The sequence below is a fragment of the Pyxicephalus adspersus genome, chromosome Z (assembly GCF_032062135.1).
Source record: "Pyxicephalus adspersus chromosome Z, UCB_Pads_2.0, whole genome shotgun sequence".
In the NCBI taxonomy this organism is placed as follows: Eukaryota; Metazoa; Chordata; class Amphibia; order Anura; family Pyxicephalidae; genus Pyxicephalus; species Pyxicephalus adspersus.
This window is the reverse complement of record NC_092871.1, coordinates 22,758,045-22,782,543: the sequence shown is the minus strand read 5'-3', so window position 1 is coordinate 22,782,543 and position 24,499 is coordinate 22,758,045. Positions and strand designations below refer to the sequence as shown.

At 37.6% G+C, this 24,499-nt stretch overlaps 1 protein-coding gene across 3 annotated transcripts; it reads left to right on the top strand.

The window, feature by feature from the left end:
- Nucleotides 1-653: 653 nt before the first annotated feature.
- On the top strand, nucleotides 654-23,861 carry TMLHE (trimethyllysine hydroxylase, epsilon). 3 transcript variants are annotated; one of them, XM_072429527.1, is made up of 9 exons: nucleotides 673-793; nucleotides 2,240-2,341; nucleotides 8,678-8,924; nucleotides 10,743-10,919; nucleotides 11,869-12,148; nucleotides 14,695-14,814; nucleotides 15,425-15,661; nucleotides 19,044-19,182; nucleotides 21,059-23,861. In XM_072429527.1, exons 3-9 carry the CDS (start codon nucleotides 8,747-8,749, stop codon nucleotides 21,188-21,190), a joined length of 1,263 nt encoding a protein of 420 aa, XP_072285628.1. In that variant the 5' UTR covers nucleotides 673-793; nucleotides 2,240-2,341; nucleotides 8,678-8,746; the 3' UTR covers nucleotides 21,191-23,861. The 3 variants fall into 3 exon arrangements, with proteins under 3 accessions (XP_072285630.1, XP_072285628.1, XP_072285629.1); XM_072429528.1 differs by having other exon boundaries at nucleotides 754-772; XM_072429529.1 differs by lacking the exon at nucleotides 2,240-2,341 and having other exon boundaries at nucleotides 654-793.
- Nucleotides 23,862-24,499: the final 638 nt, after the last annotated feature.

The window sequence follows — 24,499 nt, the reverse complement described above, 5'->3', positions numbered from 1 at the left end:
TTCTGCGTTAAAATTAAGTTTATTATTATTATAATAATAATTATTATTATTAAGAATAATAATAATATATTTATATAGCACCAATATATTACGCAGCACTGTACATTACATTTAAATGTATTTCTTTTACTAAAAATTCAAATTTGATCAGTCCTTTGATGTATAAGTTTTTTTTTTTTTTTTTATTGTTGCTGTTCTCATTTCTCTGTGAAAAAATATTTATATTGGTTTGATATTTAGTTGCATATGACAAAAAAAATGAAACCATCATCATTTTATTCTATCACTCCTGCATTATACAGGAAATATATAATGTTCAGGGTATTTAAGTAAAGTTTTATGTAAAAAAAAAAGCAGTGTGTGCAGAAATATATATTTATACACACATTCTGCTGTGTAGTGCTGTGTGGTGTATAAAGCATTACATGTTAAAAAGCTGAATACATATATATATTTAAACCACACAGCAGAATGCCGGCGGGAAATCCTATCCCAATAGGTATATACTGCTATACAACCCCTCCTAAAACTACAACTCCCAGCATGCTCCAGCACTAACCAACCACCGGCAGGCAGAACCGGCCGAAGTCTTTTCTTCTTGTCAACACAAGCGCAGCATTATGGGAAATAGAGTGCGATTCATATTGAAAATCTTCTGTAGCAAGCCCTTCTTGACCACATCTCCCACAATGCACCGCTGGAGGAGTCTTGTGCGGTGCCACTGAATTGTACTGCCTAGTGCTATGTCCTGCAGGGGCCCCAGACGTGTCAGGTAGGCTGCAGGCTTTGCTTGGTGAGTATTCTGTATATGATTGTAGAATGTTCAGGAATAGTGGGAATTACGTTGCTCTTAAATGATATATTTGCATTCAGTTTATTGGTATATTTAGGTTCTTTTTGCAGCTTTTGCTCAGTGTGTATTGGAGCTGATGCATGCAGTGTGAAGTTTGGTGCATTTTCCTGCATTGTTCTATAAAGAATTCCCATTCTTGCAGTGTGTGGGTTGCAGATCACAAGTCATAATTTATTATATACCATGTATATACTCACACAGAGTTTACTAATACTTGGCATAAATATTACATGTTTATATACTTTACATAAATATTACTTATATGAGCAGTGTTATGTATACACAAATATATTTACATTATTCTGGAAAAACACAGATGTGCAGCTGTTCACCATTCTGCTACTAAACTGCATAAACACATCAATAGAAGAATTATAGACTGCCATGATTTAAAGTTATAGAATTTACAATCTAGATTGTAAGCTCTTCTGGGCAGGGTCCTATCCTCCCTCCTGTGTCACTGTTTGTATTTGTCTGTCATTTGCAACCCCTATTTAATGTACAACTCTGCGTAATATGTTGGCGCTTTATAAATCCTGTTAATTAATATATTTTGCAACTGCTGCAGTTGCATTGTTTGCACTTTGTGCAGCGTCTGAGGGCGGTGAGCAGCAGTAACACTTTCATAGCTTTCAAAGGGAAATCTATGGAATTGGGTTGCAAATGTTCTGAAGGATAACCTATGATCCATGATCTTTTGTAATATGGCAAGATATCTGTTCCCCCTAGTAGAGCAATCCGCTAAAGCTCATGTATGTCATATTGGCATCGGTCATATTGAAATTAAACAATTGGGAGTTGTCAGTCATGGCCTTGATAAAGAAATAAGGGCAAAAATTAAGAAAATTGTGAGCAGGCAGGTGATGTCTCTTCTGTAAACAAGCAAGCTTACCCGCTCATTCTCAATCTTTACAATGTACACTGATGTGCACATGTGCAGTGTATAATCGCAGCATAGCTGGCTGCTGGGAGTGAATAAACTTCTATGTGTATGCGCAGGACTTGCGTCATTCTTAACAGTGGATTGTTATACAACAGGGGTGCCCAACATGTGGATCGTGATCCACCGGTAGATCACAATGGCAACGCGAGTAGAACACTGAGCCCTGCCTTTCAAAATAAACTACGTACAGGAGTTATTAAGTCCAAGTTTTTATTTTTGGTAGATCATTTTGACTTGGTCATTTGTGTGGGCACCCCTGGTATACAACATCGGCGGACTACTGCACACTGTCCTATTTTTGCTGGAAACTGGCACAACTGTTTCATCCTGAGCTGTATTAAACCTCTAACATGTACCAACAAAATCGTCCAAGTTAGTATAGAAAAAGTTAATAAACACATAACAGTCTAGCTTACACTTCAATCCTACTTTATGCTTCTTAGTAACCTTTGATACCAGACAAGAAGAGACAAGGACTGTAAAGAAGCTGAACAAAGATCTTCAACTGTCAGCAAAAGAAGAGAGGGAAGACGGTGCCGGAAAAGGTTTGTACAATTTGCTATCTATCTATCTATCTATCTATCTATCTATCTATCTATCTATCTATCTATCATCACATATGTGTTGAATGAAAAGCTATGATATTGGAGTCCACATAGTATAACCACACAAAGGATTCACTGTTGTTGCATTACATGAAGATCTTTCTGAAACCATATGTTTAGAAAATAGGGAATAGGAGCAGGAGGTCATTATGGAGCATTATGACTGTATGGTGTGTTTGCATCTTCCAACGTGCCTGCTTGTACTGGGCTCTGTGGGAGGCAAGGGAACAGATTAGCTAATGCACCGTCTGCAAAAGTAATGCAGTGCAGGTCTGCCCTAGGTAATCGTCATTATTTAGTCAGGGAGCCCTAGCCCTGAGCCAGTGACATCCCTGACCCTAAAAATGCCTTTTTGACGTCTTGTGACTCTGCTGTAGCCAATTGTTCCCTCTCTGTCTACAAGCGATTCAGTTTACAGAACCTTCAGGCTTGGGATTTCAACAGCTATATTCACACCTTTTTTTTTTGCTCTTTGAGGTATAAAGTTTTTTACTTTTTTTACAATAATTTCTGGGGCAATGGTAAATCTGATTGCTTGCAACTTGCAACAAGGACAGTTAGGATTTGTTTACAACAGTTCTTTGCAGTAATATATTATTCACATATGGGTGCATAGTGGTACCATCTAATGGAACCCAAACATTTCTGCAGCACACCTTAATGTTCAATTACCACCGCCATGCATCATGTTATTTAAAATGATGCAGATACACTTTTGCAGTCCGTGGGGGTGCTTTAGCGGTCTGTCTAAATGAATGGGCTGCCTAATGAAATGCATATGAATTCACATTTCTTAAAAGCACTTCAACAAACTGGCATGGTGTAAATGAGCTCTAAACTTAAACACAAACTGGTGTACATAGAAGCCTACAAGTCTTTAAATGTCCTTTAACAACAACCCGTCCTAGGGTGACAATTATCATATTACTGTATTTGTAAAGGAGTAGTGTTGTCACCTAGGCTGTTCTCTTGATTTGGACTATCTCCCACCTTTCATTATCTTCATTGCATAGAAAGGAGATGTTTTGTGTTCACATATTATAACTAGAAAGGCTGATAACATTGTTTGAGATTTTAGAACAGTGTAGAAGAAGTTGCAGGGATTTAGAATTTCTTGCAGGATTATCAGGAAGTGTACTTACCAGTAAAGCTTAAGCATCCTAGTTTAGATACGATATAAGTGGTCATTGCTTTATGCATTTGATTTGTAGAATGTTGGTTATCCTGTCACCATCCTGTGAACCATATTGGCATCAAATATCTTTAATCTTTTTGTTGTAGTCAATTTGTGAATTTGATAATAGGCACATAACAGTGATAGAAAACTGTATCCTGCATCATGTATCTGATTCCCCCTGCACATCTCCCAAAAAGATTTTTTTTACGAAACTGAATCATTACAATGAATCATTTAATTGCTACTCAGACAAATAAATACATGAACAATGGTTGGCAGCTCAAAGCTTAATCATGGTTTATTAGCATAATACCAAAGATTTTGGACTGAAAGAGCCCTTTCTTCCTTCTTATGACACACAGAGGTTATTTTACTGGAGGGGTAGCGAACACATTCACTTTCAAAGTAAATGTAGCCTTGTAAATTAATCTTTACTTGAGTGAAAGAGATAAAGTTTTGCTGACATCACTTATTCAGTCATGTGAGTAACTTTTCTTGCAAATGATTGGGCTACGTTTTTTGCAAAATGCTTTGTTTCATCTTATTCACTAAGATCAGGAAAAACTTATTGGAATGGAGAATGTTTTTCTTCCTCTGTAAATTAGGGTCCATTTTTAAATTTTGGAATACAGTCAGTTACCATAAAAGTTATCAAAGTGAAGTCTGCTTGTCTTCCTCTGCGTGTCAATAGGAAATTATAATGTTTGGCTAGGGTTCATATACTTTTTTTTTTTTTTGATTGGTGTATTTTTAATCTCTGGCAAGAGTGTCAAGCCACTATAAGCATGCGATTTCTGCATAAGTTTAGCTATGATACAGAGCAAACAATCCAGCCCAGTACAAATAACAAGCTATCCCAAAATGTACATTCTGTTCTTCATCGTTTTATTTCAGGAATCACATAGGTATAATGAGGTTAGGGATGGTTTAACATGCAGGTGCTGCAAGTTGGGATCTCATGTGAATACAAGTGGGCAGTGCAGCACAAATATTTATGGCACCAGTATATGAAGAAATTGAAATAAATTGGTATTTGGGGCAGATAAAGACCTTGTTTTCCACTATCTATTATTAATAATATAAAACAGGTTTTATATAGCGCCAACTTATTATGTATTGTTTGACATTATTATGTATTGACAATAAATAAGGGTTGCATACAACAGACATGCAGACAGTGACACAGGAGGAGGAGAAGACCCTGCTCCGAAGAGCTTACAATCTAGGAGGTGGGGGAAGTATTCTACCCAGAAGATACACACAAACTGAATAAAAGCACAGCACATTTACCAGTACCGTATATTAATGGCATATAAAACGCTTTTCTCAGACGTCTGACTAGAAAGCCATGGTAAATCCTTAACACTGTGATGTAATTTTGGTAGCTTTTGATGCTGCCCACACCCCAGTATTACATTTTAACCATAATCCAGATGTTAACACACATAACAAAATGTTTTCGTCCTCTAGTAAGCCACAGCATGTCGCAGCACACATTTCCCAAGTTAGGATGCTTTTTATTATAAATTTGGGATGAATTCTAACTGTGCATAAAATTAAAAATAAAAGGTTATTGTAAAGTAGAGATCACTTTTGGCGGCAACCACATGTACTTCTTGAGAAATCAATTATTGTGTTTGTTTCCTGACTTTCCTATAAAAGTCATGACCTCTTCAGTGGGATCATCCATCACCTTAAACCCTATAGGAAGAGTAAAGGTGAAGCTAAACTTTATGTATGTATATATAGAAATGTGTATATAATTTCAATGTTCAACCTAGTAATTTTTTTTAAGCTGGGTGGGAAGAAATTTTAGGCGGGTGGCAGCCCCTGTATTGTGACCCAACTCTGCAGTAACGCCTATGAACAGCTGGGTTGTTACTAAAAAGTGCCGGGTGCTGTGCCCGGCTAAAAGGGGCTGGGGAGAACACTGACTTCATATGTCTTTGCGTGTGGACCTGCTGGTTCTTTTTACTTGCAGCAAGCGTAGAATGTTTCCTCTGTTTCTGTGTTATCTGTTGTGTGATTCTTTTCTATTGCCTGACCTTTGATGGAGTGTTATAATGCCAAGTGAGCTCTGTGGGTTAATCTTTGATACAAATAATAAAATAATAAATCTTTACCAAACAGACATTGTAGACATTGGCCAGAGTTTATGCTTTGTCTTTGTAAATGTATAATCACACTTTTAATTTAATCGGGGCGGAAACCAGGTCCATGGGTGGCTTTTGAAGTTCACTTTATTCAATTGTCATTAGAAAATCAGAGGATCTGCAGTTTGGGTTAACAGTAACCCACTACTCCAGGTTAGCAAAGTTTGCTATTCTGATCTAACATCTAAAAGCAGGTTTCTGTTTGAAACTGAATAGCCGTTGTAGATTTTCCCATGCTGCACCCCTTTAAGGGGACTGCAAGGCCAGTATAATATCTGTTGATCCGCCAGAAGTACATCTATCTCCTAATGTCCTGTGGCAGGCTGACGCCACACACTTTTTTCTGGTCTAAGATGGCAAGAAATAGTGTCAGTCCTGTTCAGGTGTATTTTACCCAATCCTTCCCTATCTCCACAATGCAGGGAGATTGGTCCTAAAGTCCAAGATTGGAATTGGGAGAACTTGATATCACAGGACAGACAGAATCTACAAGTATTTAATTATTAAACATGTATAACAAAGTTCTTTAAATGGTGTACTCAGTCCAAATGCGAGCAAATAAGAGAAGTTCACTTGGCATAAATATTGTTCAATTTAACTTTTTTAGTCTTCCTACATTCTAAATAACTCCCTGTGTGTACCCCTTTGCATTATTAATGTATATAATCCATTTAAATGCAAACATGGATTGATCAGGGCTTTTTTGAGTCTGTTAAAAAGAACAATTTATGTTGTATCTCAAATCAACCACTTGCTGATCACCATTCAGTAACTTCCTGGAAACAAAGGACGTGTTGCTGGATGCTGTACATTGTTGCACATGGTTGCTCTTTGCACTTTTGGCTGAGATATCACATTGGCACTGGATAGATGTCCAAAAGTGAATACAAGCCTTTTGAGAAAGATTGGGCAAAGAGCAAAAAAAGTGTAAAGTGTGGTATGAAATGTATCTGACCCTATACTGATGATTTCACGAAGCACCAGGAACCCTCAGGATCTAAGTGCTACACAAGACACATCCGCTGTACTTTATTGGTCTTCTCTGCTGAGTTTCGTAATGTATCTGGCCTGGTATTTATCATTTTCCTCCGGTTGCAGGGGAAGTTTGGATATTGATGCCAAGTAGGCTTGGTATTTTTGGCACTGCCAAAGGCAAACAACAAAAGTGTTTAGAAACATCTTAAAAAGAATTCATGATTAAAAGCAGGGTTTCCTTATTATTTCAATCTCTGCTCACAGTCACAAAACTGCATATGATTGTTACAGTTTCTCTTCTTAGACCATTTTTACCAAGAAAGGTTTTCCCCATCGAAAGATTCCCTAAAATTTTCTGTTTCAGGGACATTGGCCACCAGCACAAAAATAGGGGAAAATCTCTCCAATGATAACATTGACAACAATTAAAAAAAAACTTGTCCAACCCTTCCGCATTCCAAAACTCCAAATCTAAAATATTTTTTTTCTGCTATTTACTAAAAGTCAGTAGTGGCTTCAAATCTGTTATTTTAATAATTTCTATGAATTCAAAAGATTCTCAAAGTGTTTCTAAAAATCACCATATTTGCAGTAAATTCTGTCCAGATCTTCTAGAACAGATTAAACATCACAAATGCAACCAGCTGAGTGGCTACTTTCTTATTAAAATGTATGTCAGGGCAAAGTAGAATAAAACCTATCTAGTACAACTTTCAGTACATAAACCCCATCTTTTGTTTCTTAGAAGATGCTGAAAGTAGAGAAAAATACTTGCTGATCCCACTAGAAATGCTCACAACTACCAGCTTTCTGTAGCTACTTGATAACAAAGCCTCTGCTTCACTGAAATCCCAAGCAACGTTTTCAACCCTGACAGTTCTCCTCTGCTAGATTACAGAAAAGTTAAGAGCTGGATATCTAGCAGATCAATGTGAAAGTACATGTATCAGCTTTGGAGGGAAATGTGCTGAAAATGTTGTTTTTCCCAGATACACACCTAAAGAAATTACTTCTGCCCTCGATCCCTCCACAAGTGGCTTCCATTCTGTCCCGCACCATCCTCGATCTTGCACTGAGCATTTGTACATTGCAGGGAAAGTCCCTGAGATCAGGCATGTGCAGAAGGAGCAGCCCCTGGGGTTATGTGAAAATTTTATTCCAGGAGGCTGCAAGCTTCCCATTCAGTCTTTACCACTGTGGAAGCGGAGGGTTCTACCCTTCGAACGTTATCTACCCTTTAAAGATCTTCTCATCCGCTTGGTCTGAAGTTTTTATTTTCTGGAGTTTAGTTCCACTTAAGGATATCTCTTCACTTGACCTGTAGACTGAACTTGAAATTATCTTTCCAATGTGAGGGAAATTCCCTCATAGATATTTGCAAGAAACAAGAGAAAACTCCCCATTAGAAGATTTACCCTCTATTTCTGTCCTGATAGCAACTCAACATTTTGAATTTACTCACTTTTATTCTTAGTGAAAAGCCTCCAGTATTTATCACTTTCAGTCACAGTTGGTAAGTTTTTGGCAGGGCTGGCTGGGGTTTGTAGTCCTTACCAGCTGGAGGTCTGCCCCTCTTAGCTGTAATCCTGATACTGTGCCCTAATAAGCTTGGCATGTTTTTGGTGCTGGCATAAAACCTGATCTTTTTATAACAGCAGTTTGTCTTCATGGGAACACACACATGTTATCTGTAATTCTTGGGAATTGTACAAAGAAAGTCTGACTACTTAATTATGTGTTTCCGTGTATACATTAGGCAAAGGTTAGGGGATGCTGCTCTGGCACAAAAATATGTCAAAGGGTTTCTATTTTTTTGTCATAATGATTTTCTCATGCTGTCACTTGTATGTTTGTATACTCTTCTCTGTTTTCTTTGCCATGTTTATTTTTCTACACCCTGTCCTTGTACACCCTTCTCTTTAGCCCTGTTCCTACCATTTATCATCAGATGCTTTCTCCTCCCTTCCACAGACTGCATCTGGTTTACACAATCAGATTATCTTCCTCATGTGTCTCTGATGCCATTTCCCTTGGAACAGTATGTGGAGTCACAGACTGGCACGGCTTTTTCCCGAGGCCAAGCAACTCTTAGCAAAGACCACTAAAGGCCAGCATTATGGGACTGCCAGGTTCTGCAGAACTAGAATAGCAATCCGCTGGCTCAGCACAGCTCCAGCAACACAGGATTGTTCCTGGGTCCTGCATAAAGATCACTTTGGTAAGTTTACTGAAGCTTATTTTTAAAATGTCAGAAAGGTAGCAGCTTTATTTCAGGGTAAACACGCAACATTCTGCATCCTGTTTAGTTGCAGTGCTCCTTATTAACCTCCAGTCATTATATTTACATATGAGATTTACATGTTAAGGGAAACAAGTGAAAGAAAAGAGGTAGTTCCACTGATTTGCACATTCACATATTTGATATAATGCTGTTTATTTATGAATTATCTCTGCAAGGGATTATTCACTTTGCTTTACAAAGAATAATCCATGACTTTCAGGGCATTTTAAAAACCATGATCTGGTTTGCACATGAAGAGGTGAAGAGTATGCAGAGCATCACCTCATTCACTAAACTAAGTGAGTGATCCCTTGCAGAGTGATAATTCATTTGTACAGCTTTAACAGGTAATTCTCCAATTTCTATGAAAAATACGGGGTTTCTGGTATTTCGGGGTAGGCAGAACAATATTTTATATGCTAGAAATTTCCAAACTCTCTTATTGTTCTTTATCAGGATCCCTTTCGGGTTGTGACCTTACAAGATCTGAGCCTGTTGTTGCTTACTAGTGGATTTGATAAAATTATTTATTCTTGCATTATTGTGCCCCAGCACACAGGTCTCAGTCTAGAAAGACCGGCCTGTCGGGAAGATTCTCCTTTATTTCCAAAAATATGCAGCAAGCAAAATATGCAGCACCTGAACCAAAGTATCCCAGTGCTCACATCCTAGGCAATCTATAGTGAAGAAACAAATGTAAAAGAAGAAGCGAGCGCACAGCATAACCCTTAAATATTTCATACCTTGTATAAAGATGAAATGAAGATTGCTAATGTTTTCTCTTTTTGTTTGGATACTTAAATACATGTGCGTGATATCTGAACTACTTTCGAAATATTATGTTGTTTTGCGAAAGACCCTCCAAACATCCTGTGTAACTTCCTTCTCGAAAGTCAGTGTATTTACTACAAAAAATATATATCAATGACCATAAAACTGGCTGACCAAGCACCTAGAATCCACACTCCTGATGAATGGAAACCAACATATAATATTATTCCTATTAAAAAAAAAAAAACTATGGTTTTGCCGGTGACAGTATCACAATAGCCATTGCATCATATATAAATAGATTTGATTCTATACAATCTGTATGAAATTACATGTATAAAATAATATGCTCTAATACTTTGCCTCATTTTATAATTAATACATTTTGAGGATGGAATGTATTAGAATAGTTCCAAGTCACATGGAAGCACAATGTTGAGGGTCAATCTCTACATGTTTCATATTGAGACCCCCTACTTCAAGAGGTCAATTCAGGAATAAGTATAGAAATACAAATACCAATCATAACATACAAATTCCATGATTACAATATATCATTTATCTTTTATTTTTCAATGCCATGTACCCACATAGGGCGCCCACTCCCCACCAAGTTAAGGAGAACCATGAAGGGCAGCTGTCTAGGTGTGATAAGAGTATTGATTAGATATTATGCTCCATCTAATTGGGGAAAACATATTCAAAATTTCCCCTCTTCAATATTGTGATTCCAAAAAGTAAAACTAGAGTATAAAGCTTGTTAGGATCACTCAGTAGCAAGGGGTATTACATTCAAACCGTCCTTGGTAAAGATCTGTTTTTGAAAAATAATCCAACAATCTATTTACTGCAAAAAGAACTTAAGATCCTCTTTAGTTAAAGTATCTGTAAAAGTTTTTTTTCCCTACATTCCAATAAAAAGTCTTGCTTTGCCTGTATAAAATCGATGGTTAACTACTAAACTGTCTTTGATTGTTTAAACAGAACTTCTTTACTCTGGAACATGCATGCGTTTCGACTATGTGTGGCTGCGGGACCATTGCCGCTCGGCTTCTTGTTACAACTCCAAAACCAACCAGCGTAGTCTGGACACAGCCAGCGTGGAACTGGACATCAGGCCGGCAAAGGTCCGAATAGATGAGACCACCTTATATCTAACATGTAAGTTTAGAAAAATCTTTCCCTGATATACAGGCCATGCTTTTTGTATGTTGGGAAAAGTACAGTGCAAACCTTTAGGTGATTGTGGTTAGGTAACAACCTTTGCTTTACAAAATGATCACTGATATCTTGGTTTAAGTGCAGCTCCTCCAGCTTCTTACTCTGAAAATTTGGAAATTACTTAATACATTTGCAAAAGGGAAACAAGTGTATGAGTTGTTTTACTATAATACTCAAATTAACAAGTGGTAAATAAAAAGTAATGTTGTTTCATGGGCACATACGCCAGTTTTTATTAATCAGCCCATGGTAGATTTTTTTTACCTTAAGTTGGCCAAACATCTGTGATTAGAAGTCTGCCTGCTTTTAATACAATTTGCCCATACTGAGAAACATTCCCTACTAACGCAATCACGTTTTTTAATGACAAAGGTCAGAGAAGAACATCTTTTTTATGATTACTGCTGCAGATTCTTTCCTGAATGTTAGTCATTTTTCATTTCATATGTTACCAGTTTGCACTAGAAATCCTTAGTCAGTGTTTGAGAAATTCATGTCATAATTACTTTAAAATAATATCATATGTAATCCCATGAAAATCCAATTCCCAAGAAAAGATTTTGAAAGAAGAGCCAATAGGATAAGTACCCAGCTTTGTGTGATTGTGTAACGTAAAGAAGTTGTGTTGTCTGTAGCCTTTAGGATTTATACGTTTCTTTGGAACATTGTACTCTTTTTAAGTGTTTATTAGTTAAAAACTCTCCACAATACATAAACAAATTATCCTGTGTTTTATCCATTAAAGACTGTGCAAGTAATGTAATACACCCATCAATATGCCAAAGATGTACATTTACTGTATATACTCGAATATTAAGTAAAGTTCCATATATTTGTCACAATATATTATTTGTTATTTTATTATATATTGTGTTTCCTCGTTTATTAGGGCCAGATGGGCACATGACCAGGTATGGATTAGATTGGTTATCACAGAACAGCTATGAAGGACAGAAGCAGCAACTTGTTCAGCCTCGAATTTTATGGAATGCTAACATATACAAGGATGCAAATGTCCCATCTGTCACCTACTCGGATTTCCTTGAGACAAATGAAGGGCTTCGGGACTTTCTAAAGAACTTTTTACTGTATGGCATTGCCTTTGTTGATGATGTTCCGGCAACACGGGAGGATACAGAGAGGGTGGCACAGCGAATTAGTCATATCCGGTAATTTGTGTGTGTGTATGTATAGCTATTGTAAAAATCAACCTGACACTATTATATTCAAGTGACACCGAATCTTTTTTCCATAAATTCTGACCATTATACTGAATAATAACCTATTTTTCGGGTTAAGTATGAAAAACCATGAGAGCACAGAATTTTGTAACTGAGAAGGGTGAGTAGTGTGATCTCTACCCAGCCTAGTATTTTGTAGAATTCTTTTTTCATCCTCATCACAATGTGTACACACATGCAGTGTGCGCTGTGAAAGAATATGAAGATTAAAGATTAACCATAGGGATTTTCATACATGATGCCTGCACTCTCCAATTTATCCCAGCTTTCCTCTATTCTTGAAAGCCGTGCTTAAATCTTTCACATTACTTTCTTTAATCAAATCTTGCATCTTTAAAATTCAAAGTCAAAATTCTCATTTATGGAATAGGATAGACCACAAACAAAAACTAGAAGCTAACTATCCACATTTGAAGAGTAAAATGGTCCATATCCCAATAAAGGAATTTAAAGTATTTGGCACCAGCTGCAGATTTTTCTTTCTAGTTGGTCTTTTTATGACATCTTTGTCAAAAATGACTACTGACAGGTAATGCAAGATCCCCCTGGCCCGTTTTCTCCACAAAACCACCCTGCTAGCCCTAGCGTCCACCAGAAAACTTTGCTGCAAGGTAACACTAGGTCACAACCATTAGGATAACCAAACCAGTGGCATTCAGAAACCGGAGTTTTAGTGTGGAGACAGCAAAGTGCCCCAAGGCCAGAGGTTAAGGTTGGCGAAGAGGCCAACAAAACTGGATGGGCAGCACTAGGTCTGGGCAGGTGGGAAACGAGTTGTTGATCAAGATCAAGGTAGATGTTTGGGAAAGAGGCAGGCAGAGGGTTAGTGGATCCAGTCAAAGGTGTGCAATGAGAAGCAACAGGTTGAGCGACTCTTTCTGTCAATATGTAGCTATCACAGCACACCATCACTGGGTGAGACTTCATAGTTTCTGTCAACACCTAGCACACAAAGATGGATGTGCTCAACTGCAGTAAGGTCTATGAACAGCAGGACAGGCATATAAGAGGCAACTTGCTAGGCCTGTTTGGTGTTATGTATGGCCTTCCCTTTTCAAGAGGGTAACTGATTCAGGCATCACTTAAAAAAAAAATCGGGCAGTTTGAGAGAACTTCAGCGCTACTTGAGAGTTACTACCAATGCAGCTACTAGTCACCTGAGATTAATTGCCTTCTTATGGGGTTAGCTACACAGGCATCTGTGGTAGCAAGTATTTGTACACAATAACAAAATTGTGGGATTGTGTGTGATTAATTGCTAACCTATGACCCCTGTGTACATATATCATAGGAATTAATCTGTTCCATCTGTGTAGCAATTGATAGTTACTCACAATTACATTTTGTAACCTGTTTGAGTAGTGAAATTGAGTTCCTAAAAATCATCAGTGTAGCCATAGTCCACTCATACTGGTTTTCTGCCTGATAAAAGCTGTATCATTTTACATAAATTTTAATTTTACATATAGGTTATTATTCAAAAATGTAAATTAGAAACTAACAATGTCCAAAACAATACTGAAATCATATAGGGGTACATATATTTACACACACAGTGTTGGGTTGAATTTGTTTACCTTGAAAAACAATCTTATCTTAAGGATGCAACATTTGGGTCTCTCAAAGGGAGCAAAAAATGTTTTTATTTATAATCCCCTGAATTTAAAGTTACTGGCAGACATGTCCCTTTCCTGTGAGGCTGGGATCATTCTTTTTTACTGTACTGATTGCCGTGCATTGTGGGGTTTGTGCAGGCTGCGGTCTGATATTTACCTCTAAGACTATTGGTATGATCAAGTAAATGGGCTTAAAAAATTGCATGGCAGCACACATGCTTGTACAGGTTCATTTTAAGAAAAGGAATCAGACAGCCTAGTATGAAAGTGGCCTGAGGCTGTAACTGTTTAATGTACAGTGCTGCATAATATGTTGGTGCTATATAAATCCTTTTTATTAATAATAATAACTGCTAAATGTACATTGATGTAATCTGGATTAAGCGCCAGTTGTTTTTCAACTTTGTTTAGCCTCCTTTAAGATTCCTACACCCCTTTCCAAACAAACCTTATAATACCACTTTCTCTATTGGATTTAGGAAAGGCAGGGTGTCCCCTCCCTGCATGCAGTCTACTAATTGGAATTTAAAGAAACAGCAAGTTCACAAATGTGTGAGCTACCAGTTCAGCTCACTCTAGTCTCTCCTTCTGCCAGCATGTTCCCTGTGACATGTACCTTGTTAGCTCCTGGTACTGCCAATCTGTATCCATGCCAGAGGTTTGCTGTGCAAAGGATCACAAATATCAAACATAATTGTGTACTTGTGCTAGGTATATGTACATATTAAAATTTTAATGGATGCTGCCTCGAGTTTTATTTTACCGTGACCTGCATGTAAGCACCCTACAACATGTCTTAGGAGTACATTGTTGAATTTTGACCTTGGTAATTGTATGAATGTCGTTGTTTTTACTTAGGGAAACCATTTATGGGAAAATGTGGGACCTCACATCTGACTTCTCCCGTGGAGACACAGCCTACACAAAATTGGCCCTTGATCGTCACACAGATACCACTTATTTCCAGGAACCCTGTGGGTAAGTTTGTTTGATTGAATTAATAGAGCATATGCTCATGATGAACAGGCTGGCTGCCTGCTATTCCCTCCTGTCATTGCAAATACCATGTACAGCTGTCCCAACTGCCTTCAGAAATCTGGTTATGGTTGCTGATCTTCTTAAGGATTAATCAAGGCTATTTACACAAGTTAGATTTCTTTCATTCGTCCTCCTGATCATTTCCAGTGACAGAAGAATCAATGAGCTTTGTATTGATAGAGGGAGAATATGAACAAGTAGCACCCTGCTACGCTTTGCTCCATAGAAAAAGTACAGTGGTCGTCCCTACTTGGTTGGTTATTGATCTGCCAGGAACTGACTGTTGAAGTAAAGGTGTACACATTAGATATGTGCCCAAGACGATCATAATCGTTTGTCTAAGGCGACAATCATCTTATGTGCAGATAACCTTCTCATGTTTGACATCTAGAGAGAGTGTTTACAATTTGTATATAAAATACAGTGGACAAATATGTAAATGCAAAAAAGTGAAAAAATACAAAATGGAATCCATGAACAGATGCCCTTTAAAAAAAACTAATTGACTTTATTAGTGCTTTAACTAATTTGCAGTTTCTTTTGCTTGAAGCATGCAGCTTTTCCACTGTCTGCGGCATGAAGGTACAGGAGGACGAACCCTGTTGGTGGATGGTTTTTATGCTGCTGAACAAGTTCGTCAACATCACCTTGAAGACTTTGACCTCCTCAGTACAGTACCTCTGAAACATGAATACATTGAAAATGTTGGAGCCAGCCACAACCACATGGTGGGGATTGGACCAGTAATGAATGTGTATCCTTGGAATAAAGAGCTCTATATGATTAGGTGGGTGTTATCAATTGAATATAATGCAAATTTCAGATCATCCACTTTCACTCTACTTTCTAACCAGTAAAGTCCTTTTCTGTATGTGCATTGAAAGCTCTCAACTTTATTCATTAGTCTAAAGGTTTACTTTAGTCTTTGTTGCAGTCAGTAAGAGTGTTGCGGGAAGAAAAAGTAAATTAGCCCAAAACAAGCTAATAAAAATTGAAATAACCCAGCACAAAAAAGTATATAATATGCAATATAATTTCCCATACATCCTAGTCCAGGACTGTGACAGTGAGGGTTCAGCAACAAACAAATGTGCACCATCTCATTAATAATATACAGGATTTATAAAGCGCCAACCTATTACGCAGCGCTGTACATTAAATAGGCATTGCAAATGACAGGCGAATACAGACAGCGACACAGGAGGAGAGGACCCTGCCCCGAAGAGCTTACAGTCTAGAAGGTGGGGGAAGTTACACACATTGTAAGCAAGTTGGACTGACCAAATCCCCTCCTATTAAGATGCTAATCACCTGAATTGTATGCCTATCCTAAAGGTATAATACTTTGAGAAAAGGACCTGCATGCTAAATTCAGCTTTATTTATAGTGTACATTTTTCTATCCAGCCAGCAGATGGAGCTATAGTTTTCTTTTTCATGTTTAGCTATTTTCAGTGTTCAACTATACCAAAATAAATCTTTTTTTAACCACCTGAGCGTTACACTGAGGTCTAGATTTCTGTACCAAAAGTGATCCACTGTTTTTCATGAAATTTTTTTTTTAAATTGTAGACCTGTAACTTACAGAAATATGTCCGAACAGGGGTTCTAGTAGATAATATGAATATAAAAAATGTATTTACTTTTATTTTATTTTTTTTATTTTTTTTGTATTGGATTGGATACTGGAGTTTGTATTCAATCCAATACAAAATGAGCGTTTGAATTTACCAGTTATATACTTTGTATTAATTTTATATTATTTTGTATTGGATTGGATTCGCAAGTTTGTATCCAATCAAATATAAAATATAAATTTGAATTTCCAAGTTATTTACTTTTATTTTATTTTTTTTTATTTTTTGTATTGGATTGGATAGGGAGTTTGTATTCAATCCAATACAAAATGACAGTTTGAATTTACCAGTTATATACTTTGTAATTTTTTGAATTATTTTGTATTGGATTGAATACAGGAGTTTGTATTGAATCCAATACAAAATGTTTGAATGAGTTTCAATTTGAATTTCCCGCACACGCGCCGACGTCATCACGCACGCAGGGAGGAGCCGTCCGGTTTTTTTTCTCCGCCGGACGGCTTCTCGCTTCAGAGATCATCCGGCGCTGGAAGAAGAAGGACGTGGACGATCAGCGGGACCAGGTAAGAAGCCGGCCGGCATCTCGTGTTCCGCCGGCCGGCCGGCAGAACACAAGATGCCGGCCGGATTCTTACCGGTCCCGCTGGCACCCGACTAAGGACACCCGACGCTGGAGAGGGAGATGGACGGAGGACGACGCTGGAACACGAACACGACGCTGGATGAGCACAGCGGGACCAGGTAAGTAAGGATGTGAAAAAACTCGGGGTGAACCATCCTAGCCATTTTTTTTTCCCGTACGAAGGTCGGGCTTAACGGCTAGGAGGTTAATAGAAGTCAAAATCATCTTAGTATTTATTTGTCTTTTAGCAGACAATTTTTAAATCTTCTCAGCTCTCCTACAATCTGTTGTTGATTTGCTGCAGGTTCTATACAAAAAAGATAGCACTTAAGGCAGAGGCACAAACTATTGTGCATCACTCCTTACACTAGAAGGGAGTGATGCTCAATAGTTCTTGGAAACCTTGCTCCTTGTCTCATTTGTTTATTTACACCTAATCTGCAGCTGCTTCTGCGCAGATTAGCAAACTCCCTTTAAATCTCTTGAGGTCCCTTCTACCCCGGACATATATAGGTAGCAGTATAACCTTAATGTACAAGGCTGCTTTTGTGTTTTTGTGGATCCAAATAAAGTTAGAAATGTTTGAACTTCAAAAAGAAAGGTTAGATCAGTGTTTTTCAACTTTTTTTGAGCCACGGCACATTTTTTTACATTGAAAAAATCCTGCGGCACACCACAAATCAAAAATGTTACAAAATGACACTCTGTAGCTAATTCTTTTGTCTCTAAGAATAAACAAGAAAACTGTTACCTACTGCCACCCACTGACATGGAAGAGTATTACATTACTCTGCCAGTCACTACAGCACAGACACTCGACAATTGTAATTAGATAATTTCCCACGGTACACCTAAAGATCTCTCATGGCACACTAGTGTGGTTGAAAATCACTGGGTTAGATAACACTGTCCAAAGTTAACCTTGTCCAAAACTATTACAATTATAGTTTCCTTTTAAAGAACAAGGTATTTCTAAATCCTGCCAGCAGAGGGCCCCCTGACTCTTAGTGTACTGGCTATAGGGAGACAGACATCTATGTTGCAGACATAACTGCTGTTAAAATTTGCCATGTGCAAGCAATCAAGTTAGAACTACAGCCAAACAACTAGAACTTCAGATGCCCCCAGTGTCTCATGGTTCTCCAATGAGATTTAAAAATATGCGTCTACATACCAGAATATGAGGTACACAAAAATAAAAAAAGACATGTAAAAAATTTTATAACATACTTGATTCCCTAAAAAACAGTTATCTAATGACTGCATGCCTATCAATTACAGATTGCAGTGTCCATTTACATCCATTTTATTCACAATTTGCAATTAATAAAAAATCTTTAAAGGAGAATTTAAGATTTTTAAATCCTTAAACTCTAGTGCAATTGAACCATAAAATTTTTTATTTTGATGCCGTGTGTATCATTCTTTAGGAATATTGTTTGTTATTATACCAGCAGGTGGAGTTTTGGGCTCTTTTTAACATGTTGTCCAGTTTCTCTTTACTTCACATCTTGTTGAGTTATAGTTCTTACAAGTAAACTTATTGGTATTTAAAGCATAATTGTTAATAATGATGAATGTAAAAATAAACATTATGCCTTAGTGACATAGGCATGCCTCATTATGCCTGAGTGACATAGACACCTGCGGTTTGCTGTCTGGTGTAATATCCTACAAGGAGGGAACCAGTGGGCACAGTTATTGTAGAGCCCGGTCACTGGTCCCCACAATGAGAAGCAGCACTAGCAGTGGGCAATGATTACAGACTTGTGTAAAGTTTTATATATATATATATATATATAATCATGTGAATGGTAGAGAGGAATGGGTGGGGGGGTCATATATGCACAAGATAGTCAATAACTTCAGAAAATAACACATAGCAGATGTGTTTTTGGTTTAATATGTAAACAAAGTTTGCTACTCTAACAAGAAAATGTTTGTGTCCAGGTACAACAACTATGATCGTGCTGTCATCAACACAGTGCCCTATGATTTAGTGCATCGCTGGTATTCTGCACACCGAATCCTAACCAATGAGCTGAGGAGACCTGAGAATGAGCTGTGGGTGAAACTGAAACCAGGAAAGGTATGTTAAGTGAAAAAAAAGTTTCCTGTACGCAGCAAAAATGTTTTACAATTGAACAATTTCCTATTACTGAACATCTTTGTGTATTTATTGATGCATATATGGAAAATTTACTACGTAATATTGACTGTACATTTTCTGACACCTTCATCAGTTAAAAAAAAAAAAAAACATTTGCTGACGTTTGCCAACATATATTCCCCAATGGAGAAAGTGGTTTTAGTGATATTCGTTCATGTTTAAAACCACAATATTGTTGGAGTCTCTGCACATCTGTTGAATACTTAAAACAACAGTTGGTAGGTTGGGATAGAAAGTAATTTCATTTTTTTAATTCAAATTCAATCTAATGATTGTCTAAGTTGTGCACAACTTGTTTGTCCCAAACCCAGGATACCCCAACACACCAAGTTTTAGGGTTAACAACAAGTCTAGATTCAGCAGGTCTAGTTGGGCAGCACAGTGGCTCAGTGGTTATCAACGCTAAGTCCCAGGTTCAAATCTAGGCCAGGGCGCTATCTGCATGGAGTTTGCAGGTTCTCCCTGTGGTTTTGTGGGTTTCCTTCGGTACTTTGGTTTCTTCCCATATTCTAAAAACATGCAGTTAGGTTCATTGGCTTCCCCCCAAAATTGACCCTAGACTGTGTAAACCCCCTGGCGATCTGAATAATGAATATTTTTAAATGTAAAAGCGGTACATTTAAAAATACTCATTATTTTAAATTTCCAGCCTACCAGCCCCACGGTCCCACCTTCCAGCCTAAAGCTGCGTACACACTTCCAATTTTTGTCGTTGGAAAGGATCGTGAAAGAGGGAGTGCACGATGCATGAACGGTGCTGTACATACAGCACCGTTCATGCTCTATGGAGAGGGGAGGGGGAGAGCGAGGGAGCGGCACCCTGCTGCGCGCTCTCCCCTTCCCTTTCATTAGGATCGGCTGTCGTCCATCTTCCGTGGATCCGGCAGGTCGGTCGTCCGGACGATGGACGACACCGACTGTACACACGGCAGATTTTCGCCCGATAATTGGCCGATGCCGATTATCGGGCGATAAAAATCCGACGTGTACGTAGCTTAAGGCTCACAAGCAGATGCCTAGCCGGGCATCGCTGAAGGACACTGCTGGAACGTGGGAACTAGGTGGGACTTTAGAACTCCCTGGCAATTCCATCCCCAGTGTGGCTCGGGGGTACCGCTTTTGGCACTGAAAATTAACCCAGAGCCACACTCCAGGAAGGGTAAAGATAAATGACTGAGGTAGGGACATTAGATTGTGAGCCCCTTTAAGGGACAGTGACATGAATATGGGCTTTGTACAGCGCTGGGTAATATGTCAGCACTATATAAATACTGTGTCCAGGAAAAGTTGTTGGCAAGATAAATTCTGTGTCACTTACCTGACCCACTGAAGTTGATGTCACCTTTTGCTGCAGTATATGGCTCTGTATCAAGGACTAGGTTATTTTCTGGCAGCCTTCTAATCTCCATTGTAAACACAAGGTGGGCACTCCTGAGATAACCTAAATATAACGGTTACTTCTTGTGCTCAGAACTTTGAGGATGATTTTCCTCCCACTGTACCTGCAGTATTAAAACAGATCTAGCTATGTATGTCAAATGTCAGATTTCTTTCCCCCTTCTCTTAGATTGTAAGCTCTTTTGGGCAGGGTGCTCTCCTCCTTCTGTATCATTGTTTATATCTGCCTGTTATTTGCAATAATATGTTAGTGCTATAATTTTCTTTAATAATAATTTGCATGGTGGTGGGTAAATAACCCATTAGAGTTCTGTAGTTAGCAAACTTTTAAGGTAAAATTCTTATGTGACCTTTTTATACTTGTAACTAATCATCCTGCTAAATATTCTTGTTTCAGGTGCTGTTTGTTGACAACTGGAGGGTTTTACATGGACGGGAGTCTTTCACAGGCTACAGGCAGCTTTGTGGCTGCTATCTCACTAGGGATGATGTGCTTAACATTGGCCGTTTACTGGGCCTGAAAGCCTGAAGACCCTAAAGAGAATGAAAGGACTTCAAGACCAACTTACAGACAAAGCCATAAAACCAAACCACCATACCTGTATCATGCAATCCTTATTCTTGCCTCCAAATAGACCCTTAAACTTGTGGAACCTATCCCCTCTTTGTCTGAATGGTCATCTATTTTCAGTAGACTGATTACGATGCTGTAATACTTCACCAACATAGGCATTATTTTATTGATTTATAAGCTCTTAATTTGTGTATCATATTGTTTTACAGTATAGTATTATGTCTCATTATTATTAAGAATTATGCCATTAAAGTTTCTGAAATAGGAAAATAAATAAAAGTAAGTAAAGTGTAGGATAAACGAATTTGGGTCCCTAAACTGGAAGGTAACAGTTATGTCGTCAGCCTTCAGTGGGGAACAAAGAAAATCTGGATGTAAAGTCACTAGAAGATAAAAGAAGTCTTGATGAAGCTTGTCTTTAAGCAATAAATGTAGCTGAGCAATGTAGTATTCACTCTGTTTTAGCAATGTGAATATATCTACAGTGTTATACTACAAAAAGTGATTCCCTTTATTTGCTACCTTAAGATTTGAATACCCTTGCCAATAAAGGGTATTGCATGAGGGCTAAACTTTCTGGATTAATCAGTGTTTAACTCTACCACTCTACCAGGGCGGTATTCTTGTGTAATGGATTTCCAGTGTAAATGCACCATACTGAGCCCTCTGAAATGTATCACTCTGTTTCTATTTCTCTTTTACTTCCAGGAGAGTCCTGCAGCATGCCACCATCGTATAGGGGAAGACTTTCTTAGATTGGTTACAATGAAGACAGTAATAGCTTATATGAAAAGCCTAAATGTGGCCAATCACAGCTGTACTACTGTTGGAGTGGATCTCTGCTTGCTTATGGTTATCTCCATAAAAGGATTAATGTCCTTTAAAAGTAGCCACTGTCAAATGAATGTTTCTTGTGGGCAACTGAACACATTAGTATTTACCCCTCCCCCTTGGGGGTCAACGTTTTTGAGACACAGCTAAACCATAAACAGATATGCTGTGCATATTAAAAAGTAAATCTATATTAATGGGTGCTTAAACATTTTAGAGAATGCATGGCTTGTTATTTATTAACTTTTACTATCTTAAAGTTTTTTTATTAAATAAACTAATCATAAGACCTTAAAGACCTTGAACGGTTCAGAAAAGAGGGGCTTCAGTTTTGCTGATTTCAGTGCTTAACACAAATCAGTGTTGTCCTTGGTAAATGTGGTTGGATTAGTAAACAAGTTGTATTTTTATGTTATCTACCTAGGCATCTGACATTTGTTTATTTGAAAAGGGGCTCCAGTGGTCCCTACCGAGTAGTTCAGAAGCCACATATCATTCACAGCTTTCTGCAAAAGTAAATATTACGTATCTGAACAAGTGCTGCATTATACATTATAATACAGTTTTGTTTAAAAGTTGCATTCCAGGCTTCCAACTTAGGTCCCCCAATTGGAAATTGTTGCGTTTTTCAGCATATGTGATAAAGAAAACATTTGATCTTTGTTTAGTGTCTACAGATAAAGCTTATATTTTTTGAACAAAGACAGATAACATTTTCATGGTGCTTTTATTTTTATAATTAAAATGTAATGATGTTTATATTTTATAATAAAAGATAAGTACATTAATTAGAATCAAGTATTCTAGGTTTTGTGCCAATGTTTAGGACCGTCTTAGTCCAGCAAGAAAGATTGTAAAGTTGAACTGTTTTACCTGCAGATGGATTTATACCTGTGTTGTAATTCAGATTGGGGATTTGCAGCCCACACTATACTACAAATGTCTGGCTGGGCAAGGTAATAATCATATACAGTAGATCTCTGCAATACATTCACAGGCTGGCGACCGCATTGACTGATGTGTTGTCTGTTAACAGATGCTTCAAATAAAACAATACTTGTTCAGCCTTCCAAAAATCTATTAATCGTACAGATCACATTTAGAGTTCCCTGTAATGATATCCAAAGTAGTGCTTTTGGCCCTGCCTGGTTATTTCCTTATGAACTGCAGAACAACCTGCCCTTACCTTTTGTTATGGAACAATTCTATACTTGCAGTATTCCTACAGAGCCACATCGGTCTGTGATACAGAGCACACTAACTGTCCTCGCTGTGCACATGTATCTTGTACATATCATCACAGCGTTTAGCTGAGGCATAATACAAATAAGCTTCGATGGATTCAGCTCTGGACCTTTTTTCTGGTCTTGCAGGGATTACAGGACTCTAATACTGAGACTGCATTTTTATACTAATTTTATCTACAAATATTTTTACTAGACTCATTCATGCTCCAACCTATACAGAATATTTATTCTTTTTAAAAAGTTTGTCATATATTCAGTGGTTTATTCATTGTATGTGTGATTGTGCCTAAAAAGTTATTTTTTTTTTTTGCTAATCTTGTACTTTTTTTTTTAGTCTTTATCCTCCCTTCCTGTTCTTTCCAGATGTCATTGTAATGTAAAAGTTAATTGCCATTAGTTTATCATGGGTAATTTTTGTAAGGTACTGTCTAAGTTTTCTCGACAGCATACAATGTTGTATCTCCAGATAAAGTGCCCATTTACCTGTATATAGCTATACTTGTATTAATTATCATGTTTATTATAACCTAATAAATGACTGCTTTTCAGATAGTGTTCACTGCATTTTTTTATCTTGAAATCCAGTAGAGATATTTTCGCTGTGACCAACAACAAAATTGTTATTATTAGTATTATTAAACAGTATTTATATAGCACCAACATACCAAAAATGCCTGTTACCATTTCTTTTAGTTCTCTTTTACATGTAACCTTTGATTTTTTTAGCAAATTTATCATCTAACTTGAAATCTGCACAAAAAAAAAATTCTTAATCCCTCTGCATAGTAGATACATTTCAGTTCCAGTCCACTACCCCTGAAATACTTAGTATTTAATTATTTAGGGTTGTGTAGACTTCAATGTTCCTTCTATGGTGCAGACCTCAGTGGCTGAGTGACAATTTGTGTACATGCAGAGAGAGTGGGAGAGTTATTTGGGTTTTGTAAGGAGAGATGTAGCTGATGTGCATAGAGGAAAATGTAGACATGCTGCATTTTTACATATTGCACAAAATTCTACTGTCACTATACTTCTGCAAAGAAAATTTGTGATCCAGAAAAAAAAATGATTGCAGAAGGGTCCAGTGATGTCCCTTCTGCAATAAAACATAAATGCATGCCTGTTCGCTATTTTTAAATAGAAAATGCTGAGCTGTATGTGCTCAGAGTTCAGTCATTAGGGCTGC

What these genes read in the sequence shown, in the direction of transcription:
- TMLHE (XM_072429529.1), top strand. Translation starts at nt 8,747, where the DNA reads ATGTGGAGTCACAGACTGGCACGGCTTTTTCCCGAGGCCAAGCAACTC. An exon ending in CAGCGAATTAGTCATATCCG is followed by an intron (nt 12,149 to 14,694) that starts GTAATTTGTGTG and finishes GTTTTTACTTAG; the next exon opens with GGAAACCATTTATGGGAAAA. An exon ending in AAAGAGCTCTATATGATTAG is followed by an intron (nt 15,662 to 19,043) that starts GTGGGTGTTATC and finishes GTTTGTGTCCAG; the next exon opens with GTACAACAACTATGATCGTG.